At 42.0% G+C, this 25,511-nt stretch overlaps 1 protein-coding gene across 6 annotated transcripts in view; it reads right to left on the minus strand.

Moving 5' to 3' along the window:
* The window catches only part of Gm1110 (predicted gene 1110), a 43,618-nt gene extending 18,907 nt beyond the window's left edge, over positions 1 to 24,711 (minus strand). The window contains exons 1-8 of one of the 6 annotated variants that reach the window (XR_001778935.2): positions 24,522 to 24,708; positions 22,831 to 22,923; positions 22,091 to 22,288; positions 15,830 to 15,898; positions 14,815 to 14,910; positions 13,873 to 13,981; positions 3,952 to 4,044; positions 489 to 570 (exon numbers count right to left, since the gene is read on the minus strand). Coding sequence is in view for 5 of the 6 variants with exons in the window: in NM_001281475.1 (NP_001268404.1) it covers positions 489 to 570; positions 3,952 to 4,044; positions 13,873 to 13,981; positions 14,815 to 14,910; positions 15,830 to 15,898; positions 22,091 to 22,288; positions 22,831 to 22,922 (739 nt within the window). In the remaining variant the exon portion in view is untranslated. The other 5 variants (NM_001281475.1, XM_006510459.3, XM_006510460.3 and 2 more) reach the window with 5 other exon arrangements.
* Positions 24,712 to 25,511: the final 800 nt, after the last annotated feature.

Below are 25,511 nucleotides of genomic sequence, written 5' to 3' on the forward strand. Positions count from 1 at the left end.
AATGTAGAAATTATGTTTCTCAGTCTTGGTCTCTATGCATTCAATTTTTCTTCTTTGTGTACCTGAGGTTGGACCCATGGGCACATGCCAAGCAAATGCTCTACTCGTGAGAAATTTGCCTTCTGACATCCTATTCCCAGTCCCACTTTTATTTTCTGGACTCATTTATTCAGAGAACTGCCAGGTCTGGGCTCATGACAAGGCTACTCTGAAACTCCTCCATTCTTTGTTCAATCATGGTCATGTGTCAGTGCTGGAGACAACTTTTTCTTGGGTCACAGTTGGACCCAGGATCAGGCCACTAAAAGTCTGAAAGAACGGAATAACTCTATGGTCATAATAGCTGCTGTGCAGCAAGACTGGGTCCTACTTCCTAACTTAGTTTTGCACACAAGTCCTCACCACCAGGAAATGGAAAGGTGAAGCATCACACAGACCTGTGCCTTTCAACTTGGCCAGTGTAGAAATATATGCAACCAAAACCGTACCGTTTTCCAAGTGGCCCTTTCTTAGACTCACACCATCATCTGCAGTCATGAGCAGCTCATCAATTCCTCTTGACACTAAAGCCTAAGGAGAAATTCAGTAAGGGAAATAGATTGATTGCTCCTGGTCACATGAGATTTCTTTTCTTTCTTTTTTTTCTTTCATTTTTTATTAGATAGTTTCTTTATTTACATTTCAAATGCTATCCCGAAAGTCCCCTATACCCGCCCCCCGCCCTTTCTTATTCCTGGCGGTAGAGTAAAAAAACAAACTATGCCACAGTGAAGTTGAAAAATGGAGAGGAAGGCTTGATGTCTGAGAGTGGCTGGTTTTAGGTGTCAACATAACACAAGCTATAGTCATCAGAGATGAAGGAGCCTCAGTTGAGGAAATGCCTCCATGAAATCCAGCTGTAAGGCATATTCTCAATCATCAATCAATAAGGGGTGGGGGCTAGCCCATTGTATGTGGTGCTATCCCTGGGTTAGTAGTTCTGGATTCTATAAGAAAGCAGGCTGAGCAACTCAGGGTAAGCAAACCAGTAAGCAGCACACCCCTCCATGGCTTCTGTATCAGGTCCTGCCTCTGAGTTCCTGAGTTCCTCCAATGGTGGACTATGATCTGGAAGTATAAGCCAGATAAACCCTTTCTTCCCCAACTATCTTTTTGGTCATGGTGTTTTGTGGCACCAATAGAAACCCTGACTATGACATTCCCCATGCAACTACTTTTAAGTTAAATATACATCCTGCTTCAGTCAAACTCCTCAACAGTAATTCAAATTCCAAACCTCAAGGGAGAAGCTGAAGGGCAGCTGAATCACCTTTTGCAGTGCTGTCCCCAAAGCCTCCTGTGGTTTCTCCAAGCCAGAGAGCAGAAACTAGTATTTCATTCTAAGTGTCTCTGAATTTTCCACCATGATACACAGTTTTCAGTAGTTTCTTTGGTCAGTGGGAAAGGCTGGATTAATCCACCTATGGTGGCATTGTCACTTGCATGAACCTTAAATGTTTCTACTTGAGCCTGGCAGTGGTGGTGCATGCCTTTAATTCCAGCACTCAGGAGGCAGAGGCAGAAGGATCTCTGTGAGTTCAAGTGCAGCCTGGTCTGCAGAGCTAGTTCCAGAACAGCCATGCTACCTACACAAAGAAACCCCCCCTTGACCCCCCCCAGAACCAAAAATAAAGGCCCTATTTTAACTACAAACACTCCAGGGCTCTCAATCAAGACAGACAGGTGGTGACTGAGGTGGTGGCTGTAGGGTCTAAGACAAGTCAAATGTGTGGCCTGCTATGTCTTTTTAGACCCAAATTCTTAGAATGTACCCTTGAGTCCTCTGTTGGTATCAGAAAATGATTTTTCTATAAGACAACTGCAAAAACTAAGGGAGCAGAAAAATCAGAAAAGTAAGAGTGTTCAGAATGTCCCTTGTCACTCTGTGCCACTGTACTCTGGTTCCCATGGGTTTGATAAGGATTCAGTGTCTCATCCCAGTCCAATGGGCCATGTGGCTTATCATAAGGTGACCATATAACACAGACAATCCAGAAGGCTTGAGAATGAAAAGTGGTTGCCATATCAGATCAGACAGAAACAGATTCTACTTCTGTAGACAATGGGCTGCTTTTATTCCCACTGACATTTCTTACACAACCACAGAACTAGACAAAATATTTCCTAAAGATTTATTTGGAGAGCCTAGGTAGAGACCAAATTTAACAAGCTGAAGTTTAAGCAAGTAGGAAGACTGGCATTCAGTACTCTTTTCTTTTCCTTTTCTTTTCTTTTCTTTTCTTTTCTTTTCTTTTCTTTTCTTTTCTTTTCTTTTTTTTAAAGATATATTTATTTTACTACACTGTAGCTGTGTTCAGACACACACCAGAAGAGTGCATCAGCTCCCATGACAGATTGTTGTGAACCACTATGTGGTTGCTGGGAATTGAACTCAGGACCTCTAGAAGAGCAGTCGGTGCTCTTAACCACTGAGCCACCTCTTCAGCCCCAGTACTGTTTTCTACTGAGACAGCAGGTGATTCTGGGAAATGGGATGGTAAAAATATCCAGCAACTGGCATACTATTTCCAAGAGATAGCTGGGTGGGCAACAACACATGCTGACCAGCCTGGTCACTTGAATTCAATTCCTGAGACCTACATGGTAGGAGAAGTGACCCCCTGAGTTGTACTCTGACCACCACATATACATGGTGGAACAGATACCCTGACATACAGACACACAAGTATAAATGTTAGTTTTTAAAATGTAAACCCTTTTATAATTTGTATTTTTATGAGTAAATGGCTCTGTTGGTTGAGTGCTTATGTATTATAAATGAAGACTTGAGTCAGTGCCTCAACAACACATAAAGTGATACTCACCTATAATCCTATCACTTGGGAGGAGGAGGCAGAAGGATCAAACCTTCAAGGTCACTCTGAGAACAGGAGGCAAAGGGACAATGGAACAGGAAATGGGGCAAATAAAAAATATAAAACAATGTAATAGATCTAGTGCAAGTGTATCAGCAATGAGTGGGAACAAACCAAATTCTTATTTATAAAAACAAGTCCTTGGCCATGGTGGTTGTAATGGTGAAGGTTAAACCATCAACCTGACAGGATTTAAAATCACTGATAGGCCTATGGAAGATTATCTCCACTACATTAACTGAAGTAGGAATTTCCATCCGAACTGTGAACAGGACAATTCCCTGGGTTAGGAATCCTGGGCTACATAAAATGCAGAACACAAGCTAAGCACTAACGTGCAACATTTGTCTTCTGCTGCCTCCAGGGAGTAGGTGGGATGTGAACCACTGTTTCAAGTCCCTACTGCATTGAATTCACCAACATGATGAACTGTATCTTGAATTTCAAGCCAAGAAAATAAGCCCTTTCTCCCTTAAATTTCTATTGTCAGAATATTTTAGCACAGCAACAGAAAAAAAAAAAAAACTAAGAGAGTAGTTTTTTAAGATGGGGTCTCTTATCATTCATGCTAACCTCAAACTTGCTATATATAGCTGAGGGTGATCTTGAACTGTGGACCCCTCTAACTTCACCACTCCCAGCTCAACAACAGATGTGATTGTGTACAGCCTATGCTACTTGTAAGTATCCTATATAGATGGAAATTCTGAAAGTAGAAAAAAGAAAGAACACATAGCAAATATATTACCATGTGTTTTTCAAGTAAAGAAAATGTAAAAGTTCTTCCACCAAAAGAAAGCAGAGCTAGTCATAGAAAGTAGAGCTGTAGAGCTGTCCTAGGGTGCATTTCTGCCTTATATTAGAGCAAACTGATATTTCTAGGCCACTATCTAGAACATAACCAAAAATCCATGATAAAAGAGGACCCTCTTAATCTTCATACCTCACAGTCACAGGCATACAGTACATTCAGGACACATTTGCTCCACAGCATAACAAAGCACAAGGAGTGAGGCAGAGCTGAAGGAGCACTTACCGTTTTCACATATGCCATGTATTTCTTATCCATATAGTAGGAACCATATTCATTCTCAACTTGCACGGCAATGATGGGGCCGCCTTTCTTATACTGAGGGTCAAGGAGATGAGAATGTGAGAGTGAGATACTGGGCACACTCAGAATGAAGAGATGGCTCAGCCATTAAGAGCACTGTCTGCTCTTCCAGAGGACCCAAGTTCAATTCCCAGCACCCACATAGCAGCTCACAAATATCTGTAACTCCATTTCCAAAAGATCTGGACTCCACAGAAAGTAGTCTGCACAGGTGAGAGTGTGGACTACAGAAGCTAACAGCTTCTGTGACAGGCCAAAGCAACACAGATTCTGAGAAAGGTCCTGTTTTGGGCCTTCATCTTTGGCAAGGAGGAGGTCCAAACGCCAGATAACTGTGCACCTTCCCTGGAAGAGGAGAGCTTTCCTACAGAGAGTACTCTGAACACTGAAACTCAGGAGAGAGCTAGTCTCCCAGGTCTGCTGATAGAGGCAAACATAAACACCTGAGGAACAAGATCTAACCAGTGACAACTACAAAAACTAACTCCAGAGATTACCAGATGGCAAAAGGCAAGCGTAAGAATCTTACTAACAGAAACCAGGACCACTCATCATCATCAGAAAGCAGCACTCCCGCCCCACCCAGTCCTGGGCACCCAAACACACATGAAAAGATAGTCCCTAATTTAAAAGCATATCTCATGATGATGGTAGAGGACATCAAGAAGGACTTTAATAACTCACTTAAAGAAATACAGGAGAACACTGCTAAACAGGTAGAAGACCTTAAAGAGAAAGCACAAAAATCCCTTAAAGAAGGACAGGATAACACGACCAAAGAGGTAATGGAATTGAATAAAACCATCCAAGACCTAAAAAGGGAAGTAGACACAATAAAGAAAACCCAAAGTGAGGCAACGCTGGAGATTGAAAACCTAGGTAAAATATCTGGAACCTTAGATGAGAGCATCAGCAACAGAATACAAGAGATGGAAGAGAGAATCTCAGGTGCACAAGATTCCATAGAAAACATCGGCACAACAATCAAAAATAATACAAAATGCAAAAAGATTCTAACTCAAAACATCCAGGAAATCCAGGACACAATGAGAAGACCAAACCTACGGATAATAGGAGTAGATGAGAATAAAGATTTTCAACTTAAAGGGCCAGCAAATACCTTCAACAAAATTACAGAAGAAAACTTCCCAAACCTAAAGCAAGACATGCCCATAAACATACAAGAAGCCTACAGAACTCCAAATAGACTGGACCAGAAAAGAAAATCCTCCTGACACATAAAAATCAGAACAAGAAATGCACTAAATAAAGATAGAATATTAAAAGCAGTAAGGGAAAAAGGTCAAGTAACATATAAAGGCAGGCCTATCAGAATTACACCAGACTTTTCACCAGAGACTATGAAAGCCAGAAGATCCTGGACACATGTTATACAGACCCTAAGAGAACACAAATTCCAGCACAGGCTACTACATCCAGCCAAACTCTCAATTACCATAGATGGAGAAACCAAAGTATTCCATGACAAAACCAAATTCACACATTATCTTTCCACAAATCCAGCCCTTCAAAGGATAATAACAGAAGAAAAAAAAAAAAAACAATACAAGGATGGAAACCACTCCCTAGAAAAAGTAAGAAAGTAATCCCTCAACATATCAAAAAGAAGACAGCCACAAGTACAGAATGCCAACTCTAAAAGGAAAAATAATAGGAAGCAACAATTACTTTGCCTTAATATCTCTTAATATCAATGGGCTCAATTCCCCAATAAAAAGACATAGACTAACAAACTGGCTACACAAACAGGACCCAACATTCTGCTGCTTACAGGAAAGCCATCTCAGGGAAAAAGACAGACACTACCTCAGAGTAAAAGGTTGTAAAACAATTTTCCAAGCAAATGGTCTGAAGAAACAAGCTGGAGTAGCCATTCTAATATCGAATAAAATCGACTTCCAACCCAAAGTTATCAAAAAAGACAAGGAAGGACACTTTATACTCATCAAGGTAAAATCCTCCAAGAGGAACTCTCAATTCTAAATATCTATGCCCCAAATGCAAGGGCAGCCACATTCATTAAAGGCACCTCAGTAAAGCTCAAAGCACACATTGCACCTCACACAATAATAGTGGGAAACTTCAACACACCACTTTCACCAATGGACAGATCATGGAAACAGAAACTAAACAGGGACACAGTGAAACTAACAGAAGTTATGAAACAAATGGATCTGACAGATATCTACAGAACATTTTATCCTAAAACAAAAGGATATACCTTCTTCTCAGCACCTCATGGTACCTTCTCCAAAATTGACCACATAATAGGTCACAAAACAGGCCTCAACAGATTCAAAAATATTGAAATTGTCCCATGCATTCTATCAGATCACCATGCACTAAGGCTGATCTTCAATAACAAAATAAATAATAGAAAGCCAACATTCACGTGGAAACTGAACAACACTCTTCTCAATGATAACTTGGTCAAGGAAGGAATAAAGAAAGAAATTAAGGACTTCTTAGAGTTCAATGAAAATGAAGCCACTTCATACCCAAACTTATAGGACACTATGAAAGCATTTCTAAGAGGGAAACTCATAGCTCTGAGTGCCTCCAAAAAGAAACTAGAGAGAGCATACATTAGCAGCTTGACAACACACCTAAAAGCTCTAGAACAAAAGGAAGCAAATTAACCCAAGAGGAGTAGACTGCAGGAAATAATCAAACTCAGGGGCGAAATCAACCAAGTGGAAACAAGAAGAACTATTCAGAGAATCAACCAATCGAGGAGCTGGTTCTTTGAGAAAATCAACAAGATAGACAAACCCTTAGCCAGACTCACTAGAGGGCACAGGGAAAACATTCTAATTAACAAAATCAGAAATGAAAAGGGAGACATAACAACAGATCCCGAAGAAATCCAAAACACCATCAGATCCTTCTACAAAAGGCTATACTCAACAAAACTGGAGAACCTGGATGAAATGGAGAAGTTTCTAGACAGATACCAGGTACCAAAGTTGAATCAAGATCAGGTTAATGATCTAAACAGCCCGATATCCCCCAAAGAAATAGAAGCAGTCATTAATAGTCTCTCAACCAAAAAAAGCCCAGGACCAGATGGGTTTAGTGCAGAGTTCTATCAGACCTTCAAAGAAGATCTAATCCCAGTTCTTCACAAACTATTCCACAAAATAGAAACAGAAGGTATTCTACCCAACTCATTCTAAGAAGCCACAATTACTCTGATACCTAAACCACAAAAAGACCCCACAAAGATAACTTCAGACCAATATCCCTTATGAATAATGATGCAAAAATCCTCAATAAAGTTCTTGCTAACCGAATCCAAGAACACATCAAAACAATCATCCATCCTGACCAAGTAGGTTTCATCGCAGGGATGCAGGGATGGTTCAATATACGGAAATCCATCAACGTAATCCAGTATATAAACAAACTCAAAGACAAAAACCACATGATCATCTCCTTAGATGCTGAGAAAGCATTTGACAAAATCTAACACCCATTCATGATAAAAGTCTTGGAAAGATCAGGAATTCAAGGCCCATACCTAAACATGATAAAAGCAATCTACAGCAAACCAGTAGCCAGCATCAAAATAAATGGTGAGAAGCTTGAAGCAATCCCACTAAAATCAGGGACTAGACAAGGCTGCCCACTCTCTCCCTACCTATTCAACATTGTACTTGAAGTCCTAGCCAGAGCAATTAGACAACAAAAGGAGATCAAGGGGATAAAAATTGGAAAGGAAGAAGTCAAATTATCACTTTTTGTAGATGATATGATTGTATAAATAAGTAACCCTAAAAATTCCACCAGAGAACTCCTAAGCCTGATAAACAGCTTCAGTGAAGTAACTGGATATAAAATTAACTCAAACAAGTCAATGACCTTTCTCTACACAAAGGACAAACAGGCTGAGAAAGAAATTAGGGAAACAACACCCTTCTCAATAGCCACAAAAAATATAAAATGCCTAGGCGTGACTCTAACTAAGGAAGTGAAAGATCTGTATGACAAGAACTTCAAGTCTTTGAAGAAAGAAATTAAAGAAGATCTCAGAAGATGGAAAGATCTCCCATGCTCATGGATCGGCAGGATCAATATAGTAAAAATGGCTATCTTGCCAAAAGCAATCTACAGATTCAATGCAATCCCCATCAAAATTCCAACTCAATTCATCAACGAATTAGAAAGGGCAATCGGCAGATTCATCTGAAATAACAAAAAACCTAGGAAAGCAAAAACTCTTCTCAAGGATAAAAGAACCTCTGGTGGAATCACCATGCCCGACCTAAAGATGTACTACAGAGCAATTGTGATTAAAAACTGCATGGTACTGGTATAGCGACAGACAAGTAGACCAATGGAATATAATTGAAGACCTAGAGATGAACCCACACACCTATGGTCACTTGATCTTTGACAAGGGAGCTAAAACCATCCAGTGGAAAAAAAGACAGCATTTTCAACAAATGGTGCTGGCACAACTGGCTGTTATCATGTAGAAGATTTCGAATTGATCCAGTACTATCTCCTTGTACTAAGGTCAAATCTAAGTGGATTAAGGATCTCCACATAAAACCAGAGACACTGAAACTTATAGAGGAGAAAGTAGGGAAAAGCCTCGAAGATATGGGTACAGGGGGAAAATTCCTGAATAGAACAGCAATGGCTTGTGCTGTAAGATCGAGAATCGATAAATGGGACCTCATAAAATTGCAAAGCTTCTGCAAGGCAAAAGACACCGTCAATAAGACAAAAAGATCACCAACAGATTGGGAAAGGATCTTTACCTATCCCAAATCAGACAGGGGACTAATATCCAATATATATAAAGAACTCAAGAAGGTAGACTCCATAAAATCAAATAACCCCATTAAAAAATGGGGCTCAGATCTGAACAAAGATTTCTCACCCGAGGAATACCGAATGGCAGAGAAGCACCTGAAAAAATGTTCAACATCCTTAATCATCAGGGAAGTGCAAATCAAAACAACCCTGAGATTCCACCTCACACCAGTCAGAATGGCTAAGATCAAAAATTCAGGTGACAGCAGATGCTGGTGAGGATGTGGAGAAAGAGGAACACTCCTCCATTGTTGGTGGGATTGCAGGCTTGTACAACCACTCTGGAAATCAGTCTGGCAGTTCCTTAGAAAATTGGACATAGTACTACCGGAAGATCCAGCAATACCTCTCCTGGGCATATATCCAGAAGATGCCCCAACCGGTAAGAAGGACACATGCTCCACTATGTTCATAGCAGCCTTATTTATAATAGCCAGAAGCTGGAAAGAACTCAGATGCCCCTCAACAGAGGAATGGATACAGAAAATGTGGTACATCTACACAATGGAGTACTACTCAGCTATTAAAAAGAATGAATTTATGAAATTCCTAGCCAAATGGATGGACCTGGAGGGCATCATCCTGAGTGAGGTAACCCAATCACAAAGGAACTCTCACAATAAGTACTCACTGATAAGTGGATATTAGCCCAGAAACTTAGGATACCCAAGATATAAGATACAATCTGCTAAACACATTAAACTCAAGAGAACGAAGACCAAAGTGTGAACACTTTGCCCCTTCTTAAAATAGGAAACAAAACACCCATGGAAGGAGTTACAGAGACAAAATTTGGAAGTGTGACGAAAGGATGGACCATCTAGTGATTGCCATATCCAGAGATCCATCCCATGATGAGCTTCCAAACGCTGACACCATTGCATACACTAGCAAGATTTTGCTGAAAGGACCCTGATATAGCTGTCTCTTGTGAGACTATGCCAGGGCCTAGCAAACACAGAAGTGGATGCTCACAGTCAGCTATTGAATGGACCACAGGGCCCCCAATGGAGGAACTAGAGAAAGCACCCAAGGAACTAAAGGGAACTGCAACCCTATAGGTGGAACAACAATATGAACTAAGCAGTACCCCGGAGCTCTTGTCTCTAGCTGCATATGTATCAAAAGTCGGCCATCACTGCAAAGAGAGGCCCATTGGACTTGCAAACTTTATATGCCCCAGTACAGGGGAATGCCAGGGCCAAAAAGGGGGAGTGGGTGGGTAGGGGAGTGGGGGTGGTGGGTATGGGGGACTTTTGGTATAGCATTGGAAATGTAAATGAGCTAAATACCTAAAAAAAAATAGAAAAAAAAAGAAACTTTAGTAAAGCTCAAAGCACACATTGAACCTCACACAATAATAGTGGGAGATTTCAACACACCACTTTCATCAATGGACAGATCATGGAAACAGAAACTAAACAGGGACACAGTGAAACTAACAGAAGTGATGAAACAAATGGACTTAACAGATATCTACAGAACATTTTATCCTAAAACAAAAGGATATACCTTCTTCTCAGCACCTCACGGGACCTTCTCCAAAATTGACCATATAATTGGTCACAAAACAGGCCTCAACAGATACAAAAATATTGAAATCGACCCATGCATCCTATCAGATCACCATGGAATAAGGCTGATCTTCAATAACAAAATAAATAATGGAAAGCCAACATTCACGTGGAAAATGAACAACACTCTTCTCAATGATACCTTGGTCAAGGGAGGAATAAAGAAAGAAATTATAGACTTTTTAGAGTTTAATGAAAATGAAGCCACAACATACCCAAACTTATGGGACACTATGAAAGCATTTCTAAGAGGGAAACTCATAGCTCTGAGTGCCTCCAAAAAGAAACTAGAGAGACCACACACTAGCAGCTTGACACACACCAAAAAGCTCTAGAACAAAAGGAAGCAAATTCACCCAAGAGGAGTAGAATGCAGGAAATAATCAAACTCAGGGGCGAAATCAACCAAGTGGAAACAAGAAGAACTATTCAAAGAATCAACCAATCGAGGAGCTGGTTCTTTGAGAAAATCAACAAGATAGCCAGACTCACTAGAGGGCACAGGGACAGCATCCTAATTAACAAAATCAGAAATGAAAAGGGAGATAAACAACAAACCCTGAAAAAATCCAAAACACCATCAGATCCTTCTACAAAGGGCTATACTCAACAAAACTGGAAAACCTGGACGAAATGGACAAATTCTAGACAGATACCAGATACCAAAGTTAAACCAGAATCAAGTTAACGATCTAAACAATCCCATATCCCCTAAAGAAATAGAAGCACTCACTAATAGTCTCCCAACCAAAAAAAGCCCAGGACCAGATGGGTTTAGTGCAGAGTTCTATCAGACCTTCAAAGAAGACCTAATTCCAGTTCTTCACAAACTATTCCACAAAATAGAAGTAGAAGGTACTCTACCCAACTCAAAACCTAGCCCAAAACCTAGGATACCCAAGATATAAGATACAATTTGCTAAACACATGAAACTTAAGAAAAATGAAGACTGAAGTGTGGACACTATGCCCCTCCTTAGAAGTGGGAACAAAACACCCATGGAAGGAGTTACAGAGACAAAGTTTGGAGCTGAGACAAAAGGATGGACCATATAGAGACTGCCATATCCAGGGATCCACCCCATAATCAGCATCCAAACGCTGACACCATTGCATACACTAGCAAGATTTTATCGAAAGGCCCCAGATGTAGCTGTCTCTTGTGAGACTATGCCAAGGCCTAGCAAACACAGAAGTGGATGCTCACAGTCAGCTAATGGATGGATCACAGGGCTCCCAATGGAGGAGCTAGAGAAAGTACCCAAGGAGCTAAAGGGATCTGCAACCCTATAGGTGGAACAACATTATGAACTAACCAGTACCCCGGAGCTCTTGACTCTAGCTGCATATGTATCAAAAGATGGCCTAGTCGGCCATCACTGGAAAGAGAGGCCCATTGGACACGCAAACTTTATATGCCCCAGTACAGGGGAACGCCAGGGCCAAAAAGTGGGAATGGGTGGGTAGGGGAGTGGGGGTGGGTGGGTATGGGGGACTTTTGGTATAGCATTGGAAATGTAAATGAGCTAAATACCTAATAAAAAATGGAAAAAAAAAAAGAAAAAAGAAAATTAACTGGCTGGACCACCAGCCCCTCTAGTTATCACCTGCATAACCAAACTTATGGAATATTTCTTCAAACTTCTTTCAGGAACATATTGAAAAACCTCAGATGCCTGTTTGGCATGAAGGGGGATACAGACTATGATGTAGATAGCAATGTGGGAGCATCCAGGATTGTCTAAACCTATGTCACAAGTATTTGCATGCCCAAACCTGACCATAGTGACTGTGGAAAGCTTTAGAGAGAATTGAAACAGGAAGATACAAAGCAAGCAGCAAGCATTTGATCCCTAAGTTAGGTGGCAGGAAAGGATAAAGGACACAGACTATAGGTGTGTTTGAACTTTTTAAACTTAATGGCCCTAGCTAATAAACACTGGAGGACTTTCAAATCCAGCTTCTTCTCTTCATTTCTTACTTCTCCAATGAAGAATACAGCAGAAGCAAAGAAATATTCAGAAGCTATCAGGACCAGAGATGATCTGAGGCAAAGGGGCTAGAAGACTACACTGGGTTATGATATGCTAAGGACTGAACCCTGGGCTTGTGTGGTAGTCAAGCATTCTACCAACTGTGCTACACTCCTAATCTGAGGTTCTGGCCCTGTACTGTCCATAGAATTCCCACATGTTCACTGGTGTGTGTTGTTGGGTCTCATGGATTTTAATAGCTTCCCTGAGTAATTATAGTCTCTTCTCAAGAAGTTCAACCATATGAAGCATTCATCTAGCATTTGCATAGACATATGCAAATTTAGGCATTGCCTCCATTCAATATATGCAAATCTAAAAACGATCACTATGAGGATGAAAGTTCTGATTTCCTAGTGCAAAGCTTTGATACCTCATAGATGTCATTAAACATTTGTTTCTCTGTACTCATTTTCTACCTACTATAGATGGTCATCAATCTAACATGCTGCTCTGTCCCAACTAAAGTCAACCTAAGTTGAAAATGTTGTTTGGGGAGATAAAGAGATGGCTCAGCAGTTAGGAGTACTGACTGCTCTTCCTGAGGACCTGGGTTCAGTTCTAGAAACCCAGGTTAGCTCACAACTATTTGTTACTCCAATTCTAGGGGACCTGACACCCTTTTCTGGTTCCTTAGTCACTAAGTGTGTGTGTGTGTGTGTGTGTGTGTGTGTGTAAAACATGAATATACATAAGATAAAATAAATACTAAAAATATCAAACTGGGCTTGGTAAGATGGCTCTTCAGAGAAAAGAATTTACCACAAAGCCTGATAGATAGATAGATAGATAGATAGATAGATAGATAGATAGATAGATGTAATTTTAAAAATTCAAACTGTTTTGACAGAAAACATAAGCTTTCACAAAAAAAAGCCACCATCAAAACCACTATAATTCTAATGACTCCATTTTAGGCTCCTGAACTGAGAGACCATGATCTCTGCACAGGCTCCCCTAATGCATGCTTGTGGTACACTGGCCTATAGCTGCCTCCGAGAGCTTAGAGAATGATCTTTCACTCTAATTTCTGGTCATCTTGAGCAGAGGCTAATAACAAGCAAATCAAAGAGAAGATACACAAAACATTCTTCCAAGTGTCTTGATAGTGGGAGGGAGGGCAGATTCGAGAGGAACTGTTGGTAGACAAGACAAAAGGAGACTAATTGAATCCAAGATCTCAAAATGTAGCCAAGGCTAGATACTCTCACTTCTACAGCATTCACCATCATGACAAGTAATGCCTGGCACCAGAAGCTTTCTTAGACAAGAAACTGGAACTCCTGGGTGCTAATACACAGTAGCCAACATAAGTGCAGAAAGCCACAAGCACTATCCAGGAAATATATCTGTCAATCATTCCCTTACCTGTAGAGATGAGGACAGGGTTTTACCTGGAATTTTGCTATCTTGGGAATCAGATTGTCGAAATACCGATTCATTGCTTTAGTAAATCCCTTGTAAGTTGTCCGCAGCTTCATTTTTGGATCCTTGAGTAACCAGCTATGATTTAGAAAAGTGATTTAGATTCAGTATGGGAAACAGTGATAATAAACATTCCAAAAGGAATCTACAACACGGCCCACATTTACACGCAGAACAGTGAGATGTGAGAGTGTGGTCCCTGATTCAAGAAGGAACAGTCTATGCCAATTAAAAACACCTCAGCACCCCAAGATGCGGGGGTGGGAGAGGGGCTGGGAGAGTTTTTTAACTATGATCCAAGACCAAATTCAGCAAACTACAGCCTAAAAACCAAGTTAGACTCTGCTTAACTAAATAGTTTGGTTGGCACAATTGTATCCAATCATTCACATATTTTCACTGAGATTTTCAGGCAAATTACAGTCTCAGAAAGCCTGCAATATTTGTTATCTGGACTTTGTATCAGAATCTTTTTTTTTTTTTAGCACTACTAATCTAGTACTCGTTATGTAGCCTAAGATAGCCCCAAATTTGTGACACTCCTCCTACCTCATCTTGGATTACTAGCTGGTGTTTTACAGGAAAGAGTTTTGAAGCTCTAGTCTGGAGTGAGGCGGTTAGAACACTGTTTAGAAGTGCTTTTGTTTGTGTGCATGAGAGATGAAGAGACTGGCTCTACTGGAAAATACTCAGCTAGGAAAAGGAAAACCACGCTGACAGATGGTCCTGCAAGAGCATGCATACATTTTGAAAGTATTAACTAAGAGAAAACAGCCACACTCAACAACCATCCCTATAATCCCCATCACCTGCCATCAATGAACAACATAGTGTAGACCTTTTTAAATGTGTACAGAGATAAAGCCCTGTGGATGTGCTTCCCAGCCAGGGACCCTCAGACCACAACTCACCTGGGCAAGCCTCCAAGGTCTAAGTCACTGCCAATGTAGGGGCCCGGACACAGAATGACCCAGAGTCCCGACTGTGAAGCCATGGTGATAAAAGCTCTGGAATGAAAGCAGTCACCGTGACATCATTCCCAAAGCATGGTACTGCTTGGCAGCTCTCAAGCTCTCTGTCTTCTGTTCTTTAGTTATTACCCTTATGAGCTCAGGACCCAAAGGGACGGTGACTTGGAAGATAATATAAAAGATTGAAGACAGAAACTACAAACCACAGCTCAGAATCTGCTATTACAACTGAGAGAGCCGGTTCTTCTTGCTGGACTCACACTGCCAAATGCTAGCTAAAACAAGGTCTAATCCATACTGCAAGAGCAGGCTTTGCAAGCCATAGACTGATGGCTCAAGGAGGCTTCAAGCCAGGTAGAAACTGGCTGGCTTACTAAAGCAGAATTAGAGGCTAGGGATTGGTGGCTCACAACTTTAATTCCAGCACTCAGGAAGCAAAAGCAAGCAGACCTCTGTGAGTGTGTAGCCAGCCTGACCCCCACAGAGAGAATCCCAGGCCAGGTATAGTTTATATGGTGAGAACCTGCTTTAAAACATTAACAACACGTTTTAGTATGCAACTCCAAATGATAGAGACAAAATCAGCCATGATAAGATTATTAAGCATTATAGCAAGGATGAGAACAAAAAAGTATTATTACAGTCTACTTAAGTAGATCAGTAGATTGAGGTGCCTACCGCCAGTCTTCATGACTTGAATCCAACCTTCATATATGGACATATGCACACATATAGATGCTTGCAGACTCAAAAAAATATATTAAAATGTGAGGGAAAGTATTTACTATGGATTAAATGCTTAAAGCTAAAAAAATAAAATAAAATAAAAAATAACCAAGCAAAAAACAACAATAACCAAAAAAAGTAGAGCTATATACCCCATTCCATCATCCAACCCACCAGGAACTTGCCCATTTGAATCTCAGAGCCAAGAAATTAAAGTATAAACACCTACATGAGGTCTGTGTTTTCAGTGAAATAAAACTGGCCAACTGCCGGCTCGTGGAGGTTCCAAGGAATATGCCTATTACGGGAAAAGGAGAAAAGTAAGAGTTGCCCCCTGTCTATCCTGATCCCTGCATCCTTAACAGAGAAGCAAGCATCTCTCCTGAGAGAAAGCTTCATGCTTCAACACTGAAGGCTCTACTCTGTGCATCTACATTCCCAACACTGAGGAGGCTGAAGCAGGAAGATCCTAAGTTTTAGGCCAGTTGGCTAGACAGCAAGACCTGTGTTGGAAAAAAAAAAAGAAGACTAACAAACAAAAACAGTTGGATGTGGGGTACATGACTGTAATACCATCACTTTTGAGGCTGAAGGAGAGAGTCACAAGTCTGCGGACTGCCTAACCTTCATGGTGATAGTCTGTCAAAAAAATAATAATACAGGTCCTGGTGACACATGTCTTTAATTTCACTTAAAAGTCATGAAGCAGGAGGGTGGAAAGTTCAATGACTGATTCTGGTAGAGAGTTCAAGGATAGCTCTAGCAATTTAGCAAGACCCTATCTCAAAGTAAAAAGGGAAAAGGACTATGTACATAGTTCAGTGGTGGATGTGTGGGTGTGTGTGTGTGTGCGCGCGCGCCTGCGCATACGTGCACTGGATACAATTAAGAAAAAGGAATGATATTAGCCCAGAAACTTAGTATACCCGAGATATAAGATACAATTTGCAAAACACATGAAACTTAAGAAGAACAAAGACCAAAGTGTGGACACTTTGCCCCTTCTTAGAATTGGAAATAATCACCCATGGAAGGAGTTACAGAGACAAAGTTTGGAGCTGAGACAAAAGGATGGACCATCTAGAGACTGCCATATTCAGGGATCTATCCGATAATTAGCCTCCAAACGATGACACCATTGCATACACTAGCAAGATTTTGCTGAAAGGACCCTGATATAGCTGTCTCTTGTGAGACTAGGCCGAGGCCTAGCAAACACAGAAGTGGATGCTCACAGTCAGCTATTGGATGGATCACAGGGCCCCCAATGGAGGAGCTAGAGAAAGTATCCAAGGAGCTAAAGAGATCTGCAACCCTGTAGGTGGAACAACATTATGAACTAACCAGTACCCCGGAGCTCTTGACTCTAGCTGCTTATGTATCAAAAGATGGCCTAGTCAGCCATCACTGGAAAGAAAGGCCCATTGGACACGCAAACTTTATATGCCCTAGTACAGGGGAATGCCAGGGCCAAAAAGTGGGAATGGGTGGGTAGGGGAGGGAGGGGGAGGGTATGGGGGACTTCTGGGATAGCATTGGAAATGTAATTGAGGAAAATATGTAATAAAAAATATTTAAAAAAGAAAAAGAAAAAGGAATGAAAAAGTTAGAACACACAGAAAAGTAGACACCTAGAATAAAAGACCAGTGAACTTTAAGGTATAATAAAAGAATTGGGTGTGGTGGCTCACACCTTTAGTCTCAGCACTTGAGAGGCAAAGGTGGATCTCTGAGTTCAAGGCCAGCCTGGTCAACAGAGCAAGTTCCAGGACAGCCAGGGCTACACAGGGAGACCCTGCCTCAGAAAATAAAAGACACTTATACATATACATGCTGGTGTATTATTCCAACTAACACAAGAATGAGATTTTGGTACATACTACAACATGGATGAGCCTTGAAGCTTGGTGCTAAGTGAAAGAAAACAGACATGAAAGGACAGAGGTTGCCTGGTAACACTGATCCGAGCACCCTGAATAACCAAGTGTGTGGAGCAGAGAACAGATCACAGGTTGCCAGAAACTAGAAGAGAATGGAGAATCACGATGTAGCAGGAACCCAGTATGAGAAGATGAAAGTACTCCGGATATGAGTGAGGGAAGAGCTTGCTCAACTGTATGAACTTACTTAATTCACTGTCCTTGGTAGTTTCGCAGAATGGACTGACATTCAGGAATGAACATGTGCCACTTTGTCGAGGCCATTCCTAGATACACACTATAGAAATGGGACATAGGTCACTCATGGCCACACTATTGATAACAGCTCTGAACTGCAGATAACTCACAGCCAAACACTGTAGTGTGATTGTCCGTGGGATTCCATGCAGTTTTGTCAACAAAATAAACAGTACGTGCCATCTGGGTGGGTGTGTTTCCAAAACAATCTTTCAGTTTTGTTCTTGAGGTTTTTGTTTTGTTTTGTTTTGTTTTGTTTTGTTTTGTTTTGTTTTGTTTTGTTTTGTTTTGTTTTGTAACAGGGTCTTAATATGTAGCCTAGACTGGCCTCAAACTCGTAACCCTCCTGACTCAGCCTCCTAAGTGTGGGGCTCACAGGTGTGCATCCCTGCTCTCAGCTTGCCTTTTTGGGTTTTGACTCTGCCTGCTTTCGAACTGGAACTTTTACCATCAGACATCTTGTTCTTAAGCCTTAAGACTCCAATGCAAGTTTGTTCCCTGCCGTCCAGAGTTTCCATCCTTCGAACTACAGCACGGGGGCACTTCTCAACCCCATGGCTGCATGAGCAATTCATAATCACTCTTTCTGCCTGCTGAGTGTGCTTTCCCAGAGAAACGTGACTATCACAGTGGATACAGAGAACCACAGCCTACCAGGAGCCATTGCTTAAGGATGCACGGGCTGCAGCTCGAACTGTGAGATTCGGCGCAGATTATCTTGGCGGTTTAGAAACTCCGCAGTGGGGAAAGGGCGTGGGGTTCCCACATTTTCATGGCCTTTACCTCCTCCAGAAGCCTAGGTTCTCTCTGAGAAGAGGTGAAGAGCACTCCCTTCTGCTTCCTATTGGGGAGGGAGACATTTACATGTGATGTGTACTCAGAGCATTCTGTTGTCAACAAAAGCTCTGGGAGACTGTTTCACCGAATCCTAGCCAGACTTTAAAAAAAAAAAAAATCCCACCTCCAGCCTACCCTCTGTAACAGGCTCCCAGACCTCCCTCAACACTACTGACTCCGTGCTGAAAGAACCATTCAGACTGTAAACTCACCACATAAGCACCGCCTGCCGGAACTAAAACACAGGCCTAACCCATCAAAGTCCAGATAGTTCTGGGAAAGTCTCAAGATCTATTAACCTTGCTTTTTGGCTTCTGTAGTTCTGCTTCTGGCTAACTGTTCTTATTAACTGAAGTACGTCAACCCATAACATAGCATTTTGTGCTTAAAAGCTTACATTGCCTGAGGGGGTTTGCAGCCTCATTGGAGGGAGCAACAGTGTCAACTGGCCAGACGCCCCAGAGTGGAGGGACCCATGGCTCTGGCCGCATATGTGGCAGAAAATGGCCTTGTTGGACATCAGAGGGAGGAGAGGCCCTTAGGCCTGAGTGTGCTTGATACCCCAATGTAGGGCAATACAAGGACAGGAAGGCAGGAGTGTTGGGGGGAGCACCCTCATAAAGGAAGGGGAGGGGAGATGGGATAGAGGGTTTCTGAAGGGGAGACCTGGAAAGGGGAAAAACATTTGAAATGTAAATACAGAAAATGTCCAATGGAAAAAAAAAAAGAAAAAAGAAAGAAAAATATGGGAACCCCCTCCCCAAAAAGCTTACATTGAGAAAGGCTCAGGAATTTATTTGGATCCTAATCACCCAGTGTTAGTTGTTGCCAGCTAATAAAGATTTCTGTTAGCTTCTACTTATGTCTGAGCTGTCTCCTCTGGTGAACTCCTCAACAACACTCTCTACTTTCTTTCTTTTTTTTTTTTTTTTACTCGATATTTTCTTCATTTACATTTCAAATGGTATCTCCAAAGCTCCCTATACCCTCCCCTCATCCTGCTCCCCAACCCACCCACTCCTGCTTCCTGGCCCTGGCATTCCCCTGTACTGGAGCATATGATCTTCAAAAGACCTAGGACCTCTCCTCCCATTGATGGACTACTAGGCCATCCTCTGATACAATGCAATTACAGACCCAGCTCTGGGGGTACTGGTTAGTTCATATTGTTGTTCCTCCTATAGGGTTGCAGGCCCCTTTAGCTCCTTGGGTACTTTCTCTAGCTCCTTCATTAGGGGCCCTGCGTTCCATCCAATAGATGACTGTGAGCATCCACTTCTGTATTTGCCAGGTACTGACATAACCTCACAAAAGAGAACTATATCAGGATCCTGTCAGCAAAATCTTTCTGGCATATGCAATAGTGTCTGGGATTGGTGGTTGTATATGGGATGGATCCCTGAGTGGATCAGTCTCTGGATGGTCCTTCCTTCCGTCTCAGCTCTGAACTTTGTCTCTCTAACTCCTTCCATGGGTATTTTGTTCCCCATTCTAAGAAGGAGCAAAGTATCCACACTTTGGTCTGCCTTCTTGAGTTTCATGCATTTTGCAAATTGTATCTTGGATATTCTAAGTTTCTGGGCTAAAATCTGCTTATCAGTGAATGCATATCATGTGTGTTCTTTTGTGATTGGGTTACCTCACTCAGGATGATATCCATCCATTTGCCTAAGAATGGAACTCCACATAAAACCAGAGACACTGAAACTTATAGAGGAGAAAGTGGGGAAAAGCCTCAAAGATATGGGCTCAGCGGAAAAATTCCTGAACAGAACAGCAATGGCTTGTGCTATAAGATGAAGAATCGACAAATGGGACCTCATAAAATTTCACAGCTTCTGTAAGACAAAAGACACTGTCAATAAGACAAAAAGGCCACCAACAGATTAGGAAACGATCTTTACCTATCCTAAATCGGATAGGGGGCTAATATCCAATATATACAAAGAACTCAAGAAGCTGTACTCCAGAAAATCAAATAACCCTATTAAAAATGGGGTACAGAACTAAACAAAGAATTCTCAACTGAGGAATACCAAATGGCTGAGAAACACCTGAAAAAATGTTCAACACCCTTAATCATTAGGGAAATGCAAATCAAAACAACCCTGAGATTCCACCTCACACCAGTCAGAATGGCTAAGATCAAAAATTCAGGTAGCATCAGATGCTGGCGAGGATGTGGAGAAAGAGGAACACTCCTCCATTGTTGGTAGGATTGCAAGCTTGTACAACCACTCTGGAAGTCAGTCTGGCGGTTCCTCAGAAAATTGGACATAGTACTACTGGAAGATCCAGCAATACCTCTCCTGGGCATATACCCAGAAGATGTTCCAACTTGTAATAAGGACACATGCTCCACTATGTTCATAGCAGCCTTATTTATAATAGCCAGAAGCTGGAAAGAACCCAGATGCCCCTCAACAGAGGAATGGATACAGAAAATGTGGTACATCTACACAATGGAGTACTACTGAGCAATTAAAAACAAAGAATTCATGAAATTCTTAGGCACTCTCTACTTTCACATGGAGGATTGAATCATTGAAATCTATTTCATGCTATCAAATACTCAAGGCAAAATAAACAGAATGCATGCCATTTTTGGTTAGTTGTTATTTTGATGGTAGTTTTTTAGTTGTTGTTTGATTGGCTATTTGGGGGATTATTTGCTTGTTCATTTGTGTTTTAAACAAATCTTATGTAGCTTAGGTTAGCTTCATTTTTTTATGTAAGCAGGGCTGGCCTTGAACAACTCCTGCCTCTACCTCCTAAATACTGAGATTACAGGCCTATGCTATAAGCCTGATGCAATCACTAATCTTGGCTGTCAACTTGATTACATCTGGAATTAACTAAGATTCAAGCACCTGGCATGCCTATGAAGGAACATCTTAAGTGGAGGGTTTAGGTGTGACGACAGAAGACTCGCCCTAAATCTGGATCATTTGGGAACAAAAAAAAATTCACTCTAAAATCCAGGTCACAGTTTCTGGTAGCATCCCACAAAAAAAAAAAAAAAAAGACATGGAACAAGGAAGCTTTTGATTTTGGCCTGCTTGCCTTCAATCTCCCTGGCAAGTTTATCTTGGCTCATGTTAGAGCCTACTTCCTCCAGGATTCCAATGTACAATGAAGACTAGTAGCTCTCCAGTACTTCCCTGGAACTCCATCACCAGATCAGGGCTGCTGAGACATCCAGTCTCATTGACTGGCCAATTCCAAATGTTTGGGGTTTTCTATCAGAAGACAGCCATTGTTGGACTACTCCAACCACAGTAAGCCCCTCTACTAAGTCCTACATATAAACATACGTGAATATATATGTCTGCTCCTTTAGGTAATCCTGACTAATAAGTTGGCTAACAAAGATCTTTCTTAATAATAATAATATAAAAAGACTGTTCAAATGAAGTCTCAGCTAGGAATTCAGTTGAAAAACTTTTAAACAAGAACCAGAAGAAGCAACCACTCACGTGGTAAGAGTATTGAAGCCACCGGCCTGCATCTTCCTCAAACTGAGTCTCCAGGAGTTCCTAGGTATCCGGAAGTAGTCTATAGTGCCAGAGATGATCCGGAATGGAAAACCTTCCAGTGTGAATTGTGAGTCCTTGACTTGCAGACCTACTTTTCGGTTTATCAGCAACAAGGGGGTCAAGTGAGTTTGATTAAGCCTGCAAGGACAAGAGGGCATATGATTTCTATAGCACAGGATGAATGAGTGTTCAGCAAGGCTCAGGAAAACTGAAGATTTCAAGGTCAGCCTCAGATGCAAAGCCCACCCTGATTCTAAAAAAAAAAAAAAAAAAAAAAGAGAAGAAAGGAGAGGAAATGAGGGAAAGGAAAAGAAAGAAAGAGAAAGAATCTAGGGACAGGGATCAATTTGTAAAATGCTTGCAGATTCCCAGAATCCCAGATAAAGCCCAGACACATCAAATGCAATAATGCACGTATCTAATCCCAGTACCCTTAGAGGAAAATGAGAGCAGAGAGGAGAATCCAAGGAAGCCATAGTGAACAAGAGAGACCCTATCTCAAACAAGGTGGAAGTCAAAGGCTAACATCTGAAATTGTTCCCTGACCTCCACACTTGCACCATGGCACATGCGCACAAACATGCACATATACATGTGTGCACATGCACACACAGGAACTGTTTTGAGCCTTTCCTTCGGAGGGCCCCAGGTAGACTGCTGCAAGTGGTCTGAAAACATACCTGGAAAACTCGTTATTGCTGAGCAGAGCCATCGCACATAAGGCTGAAGACAGACACAGAATGCATTCAGGTCTCCCCAGGAAGGCCCACATGCTAAATGGGACAGAACAGACAGGTCAGAAATGGGGGTCTGGGGGGACAGGGGGGACAGCTAGGAGCTGAAATAGGCCTTCCGTGGAGAAGGGTGGGAAGGGAGAGGGTGGCCTGTTGGGAAAGCAGAATTTGTTCCTAGGCTTTGCACCAGCTGGAATCATGACAGTATAGTGACACCATGGCTGCTGACTGGAGGAGGAATTGCTACAGAGCTTGCTACCGAGCTGGGTTTTCAGGTATCAGATACATTTTGGTGTGGCTCAGGATCCAGTCAAATGATGGTTTTAATACAGTGGAGCACAGCCTCTGGGAAGCTTCCATACTCACTCAGCTGCTAGGGAATGGATCCTAATGATGTCCTGCTTAGCAGAGGGGGAAAGTCTTCACAGAGGAGATAAATTCTTTGTCTTCAACTCAGTTTTTCATTTGTCTGCTACTGTTGGGAATCAACCCATCCATTGCCAGAATACATCTTATCATCTGTATGGCCTGTCGATGTCTTTCTGGTACTCATTCTGGTGCAAATGCATCAAAAACTAGAGAGTCCAGGGTGGACTGGACTTTTTTTTTTTTTTTTTAGCAGAGTCTGAATGCTGCTCTTTCCAGCACCCATAGCAGGGAATGCCTGGGCTCTAATTAAAATACTTGATGTGCCATTTTAAAAAAAAAGTTTAAACATAATTTAATTAAAATGAGCTTATTATAAACCTATTACTAAATCAAAGCAGAATGTTTCAAATCCAACCTCCTTTTATTCACACACACACAGAGTCTACTCCACCTGCAGTAATCACTCCTCTACAGTCAGATCAACAACACCACCACTACCATAAGTATTTGAGCAAGTGCTAAGTTGTTACCATTAGTAAAACACCTACATCCATACAGAATTGAGAATGGGTACATCACAGGAAGATTTTCTTTAAAAAAAAAATAACCAAAAATTAAACAAACAAACAAGCAAACGAACGAACGAACAAAAAAGACTGTAAGGGAGTTTTGGCAGTACACAGGGCAGGGTCTGGTGTGGTAAGAAAGGACAGAGGACTCTCTGGCAAGGTTTCCAGGAGACACAAAGCAAAACTTCAAGAAACTCTGAAGGAGAGCCCCAAGCAGAGTCCTCACTTAGACTGAGCCAGTTTCACGGGAAACCAGCAGCAGACGTATGCATCTAGCCTGCAGAGACTAGGGATTGTAAAAGATCACAGAGCGTATGCATCTAGCCTACAGAGACTAGGGATTGTAAAAGATCACAGAGCAGAGCAGCCTAGACAATGTCAAACTGGGCCTCGCACAGCCCAGACGACATTCTTCTGGGATCAACTGGGCAGCTTATCAGGCTGACTTAGGCTGTGAGCCTTAGTTGTTCTAGGGGCCACTGGCACCAAGCCGTGTTCCCAGAGCCTGGCCCTAAAACATCACCTTGTCCTGGTCAAGCCTGCATTGCCACGGTGACTCTGTTCATGCGACTAACCAGAGTAACCACAAGCCAGCACATGGACTCCTGTCCTGTACACAAGAAGTGCTTGGCACACAGGTCCTCGCTGGAAGATAGGCAGTACATCAAAGACCCCAAGGAGGAGACACTGAAGCCTTACTGGACTGGACTCTTCTCGAAGCTAGTCGCTGTCAGCCAGCAGCCACAACACTGCGAGCCTTTCCCAACCACTGCAGCCTGCAGCCTCGTGTCCCCGAAGCCCTTCTCTCGGCCTGTGGGCACAGGACCTCGTGGGTGGAGGGAAGCTCTGTTTCAAATTCTGCCAACATTATTTGTACTTTGTCCAGTCGCCACAGGAAGTGAAACGCCTCTTTATTGCAGATTTATCTAGAAAAGAGCAGGGTAGCCTGTGGCCTCAATCCATCAGCAGGCTAGCTTCCCACAGAGGTGGGCAGTGCCCTCATGAATGACCTCTCCTGGATCAGACTGAAAGTTCCAGGCCACCTCCTCCTCAACTGTGGTTCTTACTAGACTTTTCTTTGATCGTTGCTACTAGACAGTTGAAAGTTTGACGTTGGATGAAGCAACAAGATTAATGAGTTTTCTCCCAAAATCGCCTTCCCCAACTGAAGACTTCTTGCACAATTTTTTTTTAAAGATCTCTTTTCTAGGCTTGCTTTTCAGAACACTCTCTATTCTTGTGCTTTTCCTGAAGTGTACCAGGATAAAACCTCCTTGGAAAACCCGCTCAACTAAGGTATTTTTACCTAATCTGTCATTTTCTTAATTTACAACAATGATTCCTTTTTTATAGTGGTTTTGCAAGATAGGCTTTCTTTAGTGCTGGCTGTCCTGGAACTAACTCTTTCCTCAAACTCACAGAGATCCGCCTGCCCCTGCCTCTGGAGCTCTGGGGTTATGGGTCCCCACCGCCAGGCTATAGCCATGATATTAATTCAACTATTTCCCCATAAGTTCTCTCCTACTTGCTTTCACCCATAACCTTTATGTTCTGTATGTCTGCTTTTACTGAGAATCTCACCTTTTTGCACCTAACTGAGGTGAGCAACTCCATGCTCTCACAGTCTGCAAACACGCGCACAAGGGATCTATTAACAGCAGGTCATCTGCCTCTGTTGCCTGATGTTAC

The sequence above is a fragment of the Mus musculus genome, chromosome 9, assembly GCF_000001635.26.
Source record: "Mus musculus strain C57BL/6J chromosome 9, GRCm38.p6 C57BL/6J".
NCBI lineage: Eukaryota > Metazoa > Chordata > Mammalia > Rodentia > Muridae > Mus > Mus musculus.